Source organism: Aptenodytes patagonicus, chromosome 2, assembly GCF_965638725.1.
Source record: "Aptenodytes patagonicus chromosome 2, bAptPat1.pri.cur, whole genome shotgun sequence".
NCBI lineage: Eukaryota > Metazoa > Chordata > Aves > Sphenisciformes > Spheniscidae > Aptenodytes > Aptenodytes patagonicus.
Window position 1 is genome coordinate 56,628,321 of NC_134950.1, and position 13,275 is coordinate 56,641,595.

General features: G+C 37.7%; 1 protein-coding gene across 1 annotated transcript in view; it reads right to left on the bottom strand.

Annotated features, from left to right (window-relative positions):
- Positions 1-13,275, bottom strand: part of LAMA1 (laminin subunit alpha 1) — a 120,482-nt gene that overhangs the window by 67,371 nt on the left and 39,836 nt on the right. The window contains exons 4-10 of the mRNA XM_076328962.1: positions 11,824-12,066; positions 7,530-7,709; positions 4,513-4,602; positions 3,915-4,032; positions 2,605-2,783; positions 1,112-1,217; positions 453-613 (exon numbers count right to left, since the gene is read on the bottom strand). Of these exons, the coding sequence (XP_076185077.1) occupies positions 453-613; positions 1,112-1,217; positions 2,605-2,783; positions 3,915-4,032; positions 4,513-4,602; positions 7,530-7,709; positions 11,824-12,066 (1,077 nt within the window). The remainder of the gene's footprint in view (positions 1-452; positions 614-1,111; positions 1,218-2,604; positions 2,784-3,914; positions 4,033-4,512; positions 4,603-7,529; positions 7,710-11,823; positions 12,067-13,275) is intronic.

Here is a 13,275-nt window from a genome sequence, read left to right on the forward strand (position 1 = left end):
CAATAGTTTTTTCCAAATGCATGCTGTTTCTTCACACAAAGCAGATGTTATAAACACATCCTTTCTTTACAAGAAATCAGTGACTTTGAAGAGAAGTATCAGCTCATCCCTAAAACCAAACCCAGCTAGGCATACTGTCATTCTCTCTGTGATTCTCCCTCACACTCATATGTGCAGTTATTATTCAATTTTAATGTCAGTCTGGCCCATTATTATAGAAAATGGTGTATCAGTAACATACAGAACTATTTAACATAAATTATCATATTTTTCAGTACAGAGAATGGTTAGTAATTTTAAGTTCTACGCTGTCGGGTGTACAGTTACACCAGGTTACTTCCTATAAAAGAAGTAATCTCTCCAATTAATGAAGTAGTTTCCATTATTAAAAAGGAGTTTACAAATCAATCCACAGATTCGATGTTAAACAAAAATGACAGTTTAATACTCACTTTGCAAAGACAAGGTTCTGTGCATGGATCTTCATTAATGCTACCAATCAGGCTGCAGTTACAACGCAGGCAGTTTGGATAGCCCCGATACCCAAATGCACAACGATCGCATTTTTTTCCTGTGTAACCTTCTCTGCATTGACACTGACCTGGCCAAGTCCCTTGAAAAGCAAAAATAGAGAAACAAATAAATAAGAGCAGGCAGTAGGGTGGATTCAGGATGTCTCAGAGGGTGCAAGTAAACTAGCATTCCTTTTTTATTACACTCCATGTCATATTCCACAGATACTTGGCATAATGTCAGTCTCACCATCTATTTTTCATGTTTAGAGTACCAGATGCACAGAAACTGGAGCAAAATGGATTTCATGACAGCTGTAACAGCATTTATAAACAACAGTGTTAGATCTCAATCCTTCACATTGTTTTATATAGTCAGAGCCCACCATCCACACACAAGAACACATGCAGGGACCTGACACAGTTAAAATCCTAGAAATATGTTATGCCTCATCTCTCCTTCCTAAATATTTACCATTGTTTTGAAGTGGTACCTAACTGACAGCCATTCACAAGAAGATAGTGTTCCCTCAAACTTCAATGTCCAGAAATATGGCCAGATTAGAAGTTTAGAGAAAAGGTGCTTCCCGCTCCCTTACCATGCTGTGAGTCAGAATGGTGCTCATCTTTAACACAGTCAGAACTCAGAGAGCCGAACGGGTCACAGCCACAGGGATAGCAGGGGTGATCCTCATAGGGAGAAACCTACAAAACAAACGTTCTCTGTCAAATTCTCCAATTATTAACTGGGAAAAGTAAAGTTACATCTGTTTCTTGTCTGGGATCACTGGAACTAATACGAATGAAGACTGGAAAAGCTAATATGCAGTAATAGATCAGGGGACTAGTTCAATTTTAGCAAACAGAAGATCAGGGGATTGCAGCCTAGAAAAAACTTAAATTCGGGAACAAAATTTGGTCTTCAATAGCACAGAAAAGTATAGTAACTGCTAATGGCTGGAAGCTGAAGCCCAACACATCCAGCCTAAACAGACTTTTTTTTAATGTAACAGCAATTAACCACTGTGATGGTTTGCCAAAGATTATGGAAATGTTTAAGACAAGAATGGATGCTTCTTGCAGAGATACTCTGGTTCAAAGAGGAAGGAAATTAAAGAAATCCTTGGCTCTGTGTTCAGTGGTAGGACAGATTATCTGTTCATGAAGATTCATTCTAACTTCATGATCTATAAATCTTTGAAATATAAGGCAATACAATTCATATGGCAAGGATTTTATTTTCTTTCAGGGAAAATTTTCCTTTGAGGTGCTTCAGAAGTAAAGCAAATAGGGAATGACCTCTAGATACACATTTATTGGCAACGAGTTGATCGAACACTTTTCTTCAATGCTTCTTACAGCAAGTGAATCGGACAATCTCTGACTCTGGTTTACTTCTTTGGATGAGCTGTACCTGCTGTCTAACCATATTCCTACAGACTCACCCTTGCTCTCTGCACCAATTTATGCTGGATTTCTAAAGCATGGGTTTTCCAAAATATGCACAAATGTGCCAAAGCAAGACCTTCAGTATGTTTCATTATACAGAGACCTCTAATATTGCACGAAGTTCATATGTTTAACTCTGTTAGTCACATCTTAACAAATGTCTTTTGTGGAGTTTAGGTCATTTTTCCAAAGTGACACTTGTCAATAAACTGGTAAGTACACAGGGTCAGAGAGCACATGTTCTATAATAACCATTTCAAGAATATAGGATGGTACATGATTTTGGCGTTTCTGAAGACACTGAAACTTCAATACTGGCACTTTTTAGAGCTTTATCCACAGGAGAAATGGGTTTCCTATCAGAACATCCACATTTCCACACTAGGACTTCAAGTTTCATCTTCACTTATTCTTTTCTTCTCCAACAGCTTGACCTGCCCTCCCACACAAAGCTGGACAAGCATTTTGTTTTTCTCTGAAAGTTTTGGTGGTACGTCATCTATTAAAAAAACCACCTCTATAGCTTTTAGCTATTCTGCAACTGATAAAAATATATATATTAATTACAAAGAGCTGAAATACACATCATCATATCATGTTGTAATTCACCAAAACATTAGAAATGGTATTTTCCAAAACTTACTTTGTGTGGTCTAAAATATCCATCAGCACACATTTCACAGTTGATCCCAGTAGTATGTTGAGTACAATTTAAACACACGCCACCTCCTATATACTGGCCATGAATATCCATGCTCCTTTTCTGATCTGCAATACTCTGATTGTAGTAACAATCTTCTGCTTTGTTATGACAGTTGCATTCTGAGAAGGAATGGAAAAGAAATTCATTTTTTTTATTTACATTGTATAAGAGTTCCTATAATACTGACATTTTTCAAAGTGGAAAATGTAAGTAGAAGAGCATATCAATTCATCTCAAAAGTGTGCTTTTTCCTCTTTAACCATGCTATATGCTTCGGCAGTCTTGATACACTGTATTTCTGAGCAAGTAAGCACATTTCAAAACCACTACCACCACTTTAATAGCACCATTTTTAACAGTATTCTGTAGGTCTCACTAAGACAACCCTGTCAGGACTGACATCAATAGTGATGTGTGCTATTACCAATAGCTGTTCTTTCATTTTATGTCCTCTGCATTACAAAAAAAAATCTGCCTAATTTTTCTCTTATTTGTATTATAGACAAAAGTCTAAGAAGTCAACAATGTCAGTACACAAGTATAAACTTGATTTAGGTCAGAGGATACTTCAGTCCAAACAGTCATAAACACCTACTTTCCAAAGAGTGACATTAAGACTTGTGCAAAGACTTCAACTAAAAAGACTACTTTTTGTAGTCTTGTAAATTGTAAATCTTGTAAAATTATAAATTTTATCTAATAGGTTCTTAATTGTCTGCAGCTTGTGCTATGCATTAGCGATGTAAAGACAGAAAATGCACTAACTAGCCCTAGCAACACATTCAGCTGTACTGGCACAGCTTAAGTCAATCTATCAGACAATCTGAAATGTAAATGGCCAATAACGAGTTTCTTTCAAAACATTTCTTATCAGAACAAACTTGTTTACCTGGCAAAATTTATGATCAATGTAAGAAATTTGCATTTCAAGTAGCTAACAAGATGATTGATGCAAATCTGCTAGTTTTTACAGGAATATAGTAAATCCCCAAGTCTCTCTGAAAAAGAGACTCTGAAAGCTTTACTACACGACAAGTCCACTAGCCAGGGAGTCATATTGGATAGAATATTTAAAACGATCTTAACAGTTATGATTAGAAGTAGGTCTTCTACCTTTAAACAATCCCATGAAGACAGTTAATAGTTTGTAGATATTTCTAGGGTATTAGTATAGATCTGTATGAAAAGGAACCTCAAACAAGAACATAATAAGCCTTTATGAAACTATCTAAACCTCTGTGCATACTTACTCTCACATTTGTTCCCAGCAGAAATGGTTCCTGGTCTCCACGGTTTCTGGTGGTAGCCCCGACAGCACTTGTTACAGCTCTCTCCACATGTGTTGTGTTCACACTGGCACTGCAATTTCTAAGAATAAAAAATTTGCTTTCTTGAAATATTTTTTTAATGGATAGTTTAATCAATGTTGCCAAAAGTCTGCCTAATACCAGACTTGACTTAACTCCAAAAAATGTCAAGACCCACAAATACCCCACAATTAGCATTAGACTGCTCAACCACGCTATATCAACTATTGGGGAATAGCCCTTCTAGAATAGGAGGGACAAATCTCCTGTGTTGCAAGAGAGACTATTTCTTGTTGTGCCCCTTGAACTGTTTAAATTTAATGCCAAAGAAAAAGAGTTTACTTCAAGAAAGTTACGTTACCAGAGACCCAGATATGCTTACACAGAAAAGGATGAAAATTATAGCAAATAATTTGTGTGCAACATATCGCAAGATCTCTTTTAGCCTCCTCTTTCTCATTCTCCTTAGGCAAAGTACTTTTTTTTTTTTTAAATTGGAAAAGTTGTTTTGTGAAAATAAATCAATGAGATTAAAGAATACCTTTGTGATTTCATCCAGAGGGCAGCTTCGAGCATGGCCATAACAAATACACATGCCACCAACAGAGATGTCCTTTATTGAATAGTAGTACTACAAAAAACAAAGTTGAAAAAGCGATGAATAAGACATTGACATGTATTTACATCTTCCCCCCTACTCTGGAAAATAAAATCCCAGCATTCCACTATTTTGTGACTTGAAAAATGCCAAGAAAATAAAAGAAGCTTTGAATTTTTGCCACTTGGGGAAACCTTCCATTTTGTGAATATTTTTTTCCCCCCATGTTTTTCCTCACTGGTACAAAACAGTAACTGACTTTTAACTTTAAATAAGCATGCACAATTCCTCAGCTTCAGGAAAGACCACCAAATGTGACCTCAGCCAAAATTTACTTGTAAAAAAAATCCTTTTTTCACCCTATAAGAAGCCATGAAGCATAACAAATTGCTATATTTTAATTTCAGTCTGGGGAGTAAGAGTAAAAGTAAGAGTAAAACGGGAACTCTGCCCTCCCTTAAAACCAGTTTGTGCACTCGCTTCCAGACCAGCTCTTTGCTACTAGTGTGTAGGCAGTGTATTATTCTATCCAAATTCTTAGCTTAAAAAATGGTGATACAGAAGAGTACAACCCATTAATATTGCCAGGTGGTGAGCAAAATCAACATACATAAGGAAAGGATTTAATTTTCAAGGCAAGGAAGAGGCAGAAAATGACCATCTGGGTTCAGTTACAGCTGCAGTATCAACATGGTTGTCCTGTTTGTATCCTGGGAAGTATGTACTACAGGGGAATGAAAAAGAAACACTTCTAAGGAAAGAGTTCAAGACTCTCAGACCTAATAACCCTACAGTCGTCTGGTTCAGGAAGAGGAGGTGGCCCTGGGTGGTCAGACATACTGACTCCTGGACTGTTATTTCTTTGAAGAATCTTAGAGCTGGAGCAAACTAGCCTCTTTGATTTCATACTTAATTTTTTCTATGTTTTTAAATTTTTTATTATGTTTAGTATTTTAGTATTTTTTTTAATGTTATGGGCTTGAATTACAAAAAACATTCAGGGACTTATGAACAGTAAGTCCTTAACTACAGAGAAGGATCCTGGTCCAGACTGAGAAAAGTAGGAGGACAAAAGCAGAGCTGTATTTCTCACTGCATTCCCTGCTTCATCTCCTTTGTCTTGTTTTCTTAAAACTCACAGTGTATGGCTCACAGCAGCTGTGTGCAGCTTGAAGTTGAAGGAGAGTTCAATGTTAATCAAATGCTACAGACAGAAATAAATAAATAAATAGAATACAGAAATAAAGGTGCTGTTGAACACTTAGAAAAGTTCTGCATGAGCCCTTTTACAAGACTAGGTACAAGAAACTAACACAATTGGTATCAACAACTGGATGTAAAGCCTTCAAAAACAATAAAAACACAATCCAGGAAGCTGGAAGTGATTACCTTGGTTGTAGTTGGTTGCACAGTGAGACACAAGGTGAGACATCAGAATTTGGGAACCCTACCCAATAAAATCCACACCTTGTGAAGACAAAGATGTGTAGCTTTTCATGCAAAACTGCACTAAGAAGTGCTAGGTAGGGTAGTACTAAGCCCTGGATTGCACAACTGTGTGTGTTACAAAAGCAATGGGAATGCTTGTCCTCAACACCCTTGTTTCCCAGCTGTATGTTTGCATGATTCTATGTCGAGCCTTTCTTTTTGGGGTGTATTTCTTGATATTACAGTACTATCAACAGACCTAAACATCAACCAGCCTGCTCCACAGGAACATCTTACCTGCTCAGGCTGTGCATTAACCGTTTCCCTATGGCCAGCAAGGCACAGCTGGAGCAGCTGTCCAATACTCTGCACTTGCAGTCTCCATGCTAGCAATTCCCATATGGGGCAGACAGAACAAGCAGAACATCCAGATTTTACGCTTTAGAAATGCTGCAGCTGAATGGGCACCTCCATCACCGAGGTAAGAGTGGGGCTGCCTGGAAAGTACCCACCAAACCCTGACCAAATCCAAGTTCCTTTCTCCCTTCTGTACCCAGCTATCCAGTCAGACCTCACAGAAGCAGTGCCAATGCACAAGGATTGCCTGTATCAGAGAAGCCACAAATTGCAAGAGTCCTGTTGCTGCGCAAGGAGGAGTTGCCTGTGGATGTTCTTCAAGGCAAATAGCTACAAGGGAGGGGAAGAGGAAACACTTTTCATATTCTTCCATCCTCATCAGAAAGCCTGCCTTCATAGAAAAACTTGAAGCCACTGATCTCCTAACCTATGGGTCTCAGGCAAATTAAGAAGAGGGTCAAAACGGCAAAATACAAAGCAGAAATACTGCAGAAAAGTTAGTCATGATAGGTACTGTTATTAAGGGCTCCAACACTGAATTTCTGTGAGAGCTTGAAGAAGTCAGCCTGAGTGCTTGGTTCCTCAGTTTCCCCAGTTTCAATATCAAATGTGTAAAGATCGGTTAATAGTCTCCAGAATTCTATCCAAGTGTTTTGCTTTATTATTAATTCATGGGCTTTAAAGCAATTGATTACAACAGCCTTAAAAAAAAAAAAAAGAAAACTCTCATCAGACATCAAAATTCACAATGGCAAGGTTTTCAAATAATTATTTTTATGAATCAGAGCACTGGGTCCTCAAATCCTTGATATACCATAAAAGGTACTGCAGTTGCATCAAGAGCAAGCTCAAGTGACATTTCCATCAGCCAAACCATAATTTTTACTTTGCTGATAAAGCATCATAAACACTGTTCCTAGCATAAATCATTTTCACAAACAAATAAAACAAAAAGCAAACAAATAAAAAACAATCTCTAAAAAGTATTTTTTCAAAGCTGTTTCCGACAAGGTATTGTTGTTAGTAACATCAAAGGGAAGGCAAGACTTATTTAACAACCTATCAAAATAATTCTGTTTGTGAATGGCAAGGATCGAGTACTTCCTCCTCAAATAGATCAGAAAAGGCTCTCCCATTGAATCATACTGAATACCATTTATGAACAATGAGCTTACCCTTCTGGTAACAATGGGGTCTAGTTCTTTAGGATCATTATGGCTGAGAGTCATGAGGTCAGCATTAAGGGTTCTAATACGCTGCAGTCGTAGGCGGATGTATCGTGCAGAAGTAAACTCCAAAAGCTTTTGTGAAGGATCATCAGCACTAGGCCTACCGTTGATCAGTGACGTGTGAATCTAGAAAAAGGGACTGACTTAATCATAAACATAATTGTGATTCATTTCAACAACAAACATCTTAGTGTGAGAATTAAAAACATAGAACTTAAGCCTGTTTTCCAACAGCTCAGGATGGTGAGATGTTAAACTAACTGGAATTTTTTTTCTTCCCCACCCTCTACCTGCAGGTAGCATTCCTGCTTCCTGACTCACGCAGTTCTGAAACTGCCACTCTCAGCTCATCAGAGAGTCTCAAGTCTCCTGGAATTTGGTGGAGATAGCATAAAGAGAAAAACAGTACCGCAGGCTAGTCCTTAGTTCCCCCAGTCTTCCTTCCCCTCCCTGATTGAGACGGAACATGTAACTCTGGCCATAAGCACAGTTCTGTCCCTATGGATTTCTCCTCCACAATTTTTAAAGATATTATTGCAAAACATAATATTGCACACATGCTCTAACCTGGGGTCATTAATACTATGCCTTGCTGGGACAGGGCTGCCCAATCAGCAAGGAATACTCAGTGATGTGAGAGCGCAGTGGGAAGCCACAGCACAGATGACAATTGAAAGCAAGGGGCTGCCATCACAAACCAACCCATCTGGCCTCCATCTTTCTCGCACAATCCCAAGTTGGCCCCACTAAGAAGGCTTCTGGGATCGAGCTGCACCACTTATTCTGGCCGCAGCCCCCTCCTTTCCAAAGCAACTTAGGAACACTCAGGGATTTAGTCTCATATGGCCATGCAGTTCCTGCTGCGTTTCATGGGAGAAACTGCAAAATTAAACCCTACATGCCACAAATTAATGTTGGACAGTGCATCTGGTGTCCACAACAAAAAAGGGGTCATGCTTTGGGCTTCTCAGCTACATTTTAGAAAGCATGGCATATCCTCATTTATGCAGAGTAATTTTGTCTCATATACTACTCTTGAATTTCTAGTTTAAACTTTGTCCAATATTGTCAAATCTTTCCACTGAAAATATTTCTAAATATTAAATATTTTACTTTTTTTTTTTAATTTTAATCTTAGTTCTGTAGTGGAGCTAGGGGCTTCCTAGACAGTAATTGTGTTATTTCAAAGATATACAAACAGAGACTGATAACGGAGTTCACACTCCCAACATTGTAATTTTGCCATTTATGGACTATCGCTATTCCTTCTAAATATTCTAATATACTGTGTTCAAAGAATTTCACTTTTCTGATAGCCCATTCAGAAACTATTCATCATCCATTTTCCAATTGCAGAATAACAGTTATGAAACCCAAAACTTTTTCCAGGTCTGATCCTGCAAATTAACACCACCTTATGTAATATTCAGCTCTCATAGAAACACAGAGAATTCTTCTAGTCCGTTTCCTACCCCAAAGCAGGATTTACTAGACTTTAATTAGACGTTTGACCAATCTGTTCTTGAAGACTACTGTTGGTGGTGACTCTACAATCCTCCAAGGCAATCTACTCCAGCCCTTTCTGGCTTTATTGTTAGAAATGCTCCTAATCTCTAAACTATGTTTTCCTTGTTGCAATTTCAGATCACTTTTTTCATTCTGTCACAGACATGCAGAACAGATTATTCCTCCTTCTACCCTTTTATGCAACTGAAGACTGAACATGCCCACCCCATCTCAGTCTGTTTCTCTGTAGACAAACTAGTCGTGATTCATTCAGAAGTATATTCATTCAGAAGTCATGTTTTCTGCTGGGAATTACAAGACACAATTGTTGGCCAAATATTCAAATATCACTGCACTGCTTCAACTGAAGAAATACATACATATATACTCACTATAGACGAGCCCAACTTTAGCATGGGGTGCCTCATTCTACTCTCATTTACCCTTAACTACAGATGTAGAATTTGCTGGGCTTACTGCAATCCTTCGATTTTCACAACAAAGAGACGAGGACCCAACCATGGCATTGGAAGTTCTAGCATGTTGTGTTTCCTTTTTATCACTTCGACTCCAGAGATTTAAGGATCCAAAAAGGCCTGTTACAACCAACTGGCCTCACCTCCTGTGTGACGTGTCATTTCATTTTACATAGTCTTTCCTGCCTAAATTTCCAATTCTCTGGTAATACATATTCTCTCTACTCATGAATAGTGCCTTCAAGTGATGAAATGTAAAACATTATTTACATTTTACCTCTAAAGTTATCTACTGGCTTGACCACTAGAAATTCTGTAATAATACACTGTAATTTCTATCGAGACAACAGAGGAATCTTTCCTAGCAAGAAAAGGAAGAAACAGTAGGGATAGATACTAAGACACTAAGGAAGAAAAAGAGTGATTCTCCATGTACACTGCTATATTTGGCTAATATATTGCTTATATGTGGCTTATATACACTGATATATTTGTACTATATATTTTTGGCTTACTTGTCCCTCCATAATTCAAGACCATTTCCAAACAACTGTAGTTTAAGCCTTGGAATTCATCGTGAGCCCTGACTTCATTATATAAATTTCTGGAAGCAGATCCTCAAGCAGTATAAATTAGATAAACAACAGAGCTTACAATAGAGCAGCTATACCTCTTCAAACCTGTGAAAAATCTAGCAGCCAAACTGGCAAAATGTCTGATTTGGCAAAAAAATGTTACTATTAAGTGACATCCACATTTAGACATGTGGTCCTTTTACCCTACCAGTTCTTTCACACCAGGTCACTACAAGCTGACTGCGGAACATTGGGATGCTAACAAATGCTGGATACAAGGCAAGTGCTTGTAGAGATCAGCTGGTCTGCAGGACTTCCTATAGCCCCATACTTAAGTTCAATAGGTTGGCCAGAACCAATTACAGAGCAGTAAATATATGTATTTTCAAAAGGGTGAGAAGATTCACTAATACAGGTTGTGAGATACTCTGTGCAGGGAATATTGCTGTCTGTCTGCCATTCCAGCTATGAAGGAGCAGCCTGTCCTTTGTGAATGACAGTTTTTATGTAGTACACAGCAATTTAATTCTGTCATTTTTTATGTTCTTATGTTATGTTTTTATGTTACTGCACTCAGAAAAAAAGCAATGTTCTGGATAGTATCACCCAATTAATTCTGTGTACATCAGGAAAAATAAATGAGAAAAAAATGTCACTAAATCGAATCTCTGGCATTCCTGGGTTTGGAGTTGTATGGCCTATTAGACATCAGACATACATTACAAGAGGCACTGTTCATACAGAGTCAACCTAAGGGCTTTCTGGTTAACAGTGTGAAGAAACAGGTTAAGTTTCTTTGTCTGTTCCATCTGATCTGTGGGGCATATGCTTACATCACTGCAATAAACACTTGATTAAAGTGAATGGGACTTGATGTTACTGAATTTCATTGTTTTTTTTCTTGCTGAAACATAGTTTATGTTTATGTGAAGAAGTTTGACACACTTTAGCCCTTAGCTGCATACACTCCACTCTTTTTTTTATCCAAGAACTAAAAACATATTGGCTTCTATTAAGCCAAGAGTTACTAGCATTCTCCGTGGGATAACGCTGCATTTATTATCACGCTCTTACATTATAGCATTCACAATAGAATAACCGCTGGTTTTAATGTATCATTTCATTATGTGGCTGCCTCTATGTAATAAATTACCCAAGTACCATGAATAGAGTTTGTTAAAAGAAAGAACAATCAACAGTGAGGCTGCACAACTCGTAGCTCTTTTAATTATGCTACATCCCTGAAACAACGCCAAGGCTTGTTTAGGAGTTCCAGCTGTGCCGAGCACTTCAATAGTGTTTGCAGCTTTATCTCACACAACCAGGTGTTCCTCACACAGGGGTTTATTAAACGAAAAACCTGGCAAAAGATAGAGCCTCTGTTATAGTCTTTCAGGATAAAGCAACTAATAATTCACAGCTAATAGCTACCATCAAATTATGTGGAGAGAGACAACAAAGAGTTTAGTAACGGGAATACATAGAGCCAAAGACATGTTTCATCCCAACATTTAAACGTTTGCTGTACTGGTACACGATGTAAAGATAGTATCATTAAAGAAGAATAACAGATGATCTGGTAGTGCTGAGGGTGATTAACTCTGTAACTGTAATCCAAACATTTTCAAATTGCTATCAGTCCATGTTCTTACTCACAAACCGCAAGTGCAAAAGCAAACATACCTCTCCATGTTCCAGGGGAACTAGTCTGGAATAATAGGAGGTGCAGATCACTTCATCATCTCTCTTGTAAGTTGGCGGCCCAATTCTTGGCGTAATATTATAACGAGTTAAACATTCAGTATCGCTAATTGCATAGTACTGCCATGGTCTGAACTCTGTGCCATCTATGGAGCGTTCCAAAATCCAGTTTCCAGGTCGTGGAGCATTAGCAGCTTTGATGATGACATATGCAACTTGAAAGACCTAAAAAAATGCAAAAAGAAAATTTTAACACTTCATTATGCTGTTAAAGACCACTGGAAGCCAATTGGGTACTAAACTCAAATTTTAAAAGCAGTATATGGTTTGGCACAAATTTGGTACAGTGACTCTGGCTAAAATTTTTGCACAAACTTTTGACAAAAGGCCAGTCTAATCTTTTGCTAACAGAAATATGTATCTTTTTTTTGTCAAAATTCTCAACATTACAACAAAAAATTTGTTTATGTGACTAAGAAAAGACCAAACGTATTCAGTGCATCATTCTGTGTTAATGTAATAGCTGAAATCTATACCTACATTGTACATTTCAGGATTACTTGGGTATAACATTCTTTCTATGGGAAATGTGCTATTTAGCTTTTCTGAACCACTGAGGGCTTCAAAGAAGTGGGTTGGTGGTTTTTTTTCAAAACAGCTGCAACCCAAACAAGTCTTTGTTTCACATTTTAGCTGGGAGTTTAATCCTCTCAGTAACAGCATTTCTGATAAGCTTTTTACACCCTATATTAAAAATCTCTGTGCATTCCATTTTCATTCTGTGTTAAAGTTATTTAAGCAGAAGACTATTTACAGGCACTGCTGAAAACACACAGAGACGAATAAGATGAGTGTGACAAATATAAGCACAATAACCTTATTTAAGAATAGTAGCTTTTTTAAGGTGTGTACTCTCTAAGCTATACAGGTATCTTGACTAATCTTGACTAATTTTTTAACAATCCTGGATCCAAAGGGAAATCCCCATCCACACAACAGCACTGTTCAGCACTTCTGTGAGTAGGCAGGGCAGTAATTAAGTTTATATCACCTTTTAAATGACCTTGTCATGGCAGCTAGATAACCTATACTGGCCCCCAACTAGCATTAGACACTAACACTGAAGTGCACTTACTGCAAAGCTACTATCTTCTTCCTTACCTAATACCTGCTACATCACCTCACTTAAAAAGGCTGTCTTTGCAAACTGATAAGACTTCTATATAGGAGTTTAATGTTTTACATGCACTATAGTATCAAGCCATATTTAGATGAAAGAAAAATGCCATATTATTCAACCATCTCAGAGGTATGTATTCTCACTTGAGCAGACTGCCTGCATGTGCAGTATTAATACTGTGTTGAGCTCCAATTTGGCCACAATTAGTTCTTTCAGACATTTTAAATTTAATTTTTTTTTAGGGTTTGGGGTTT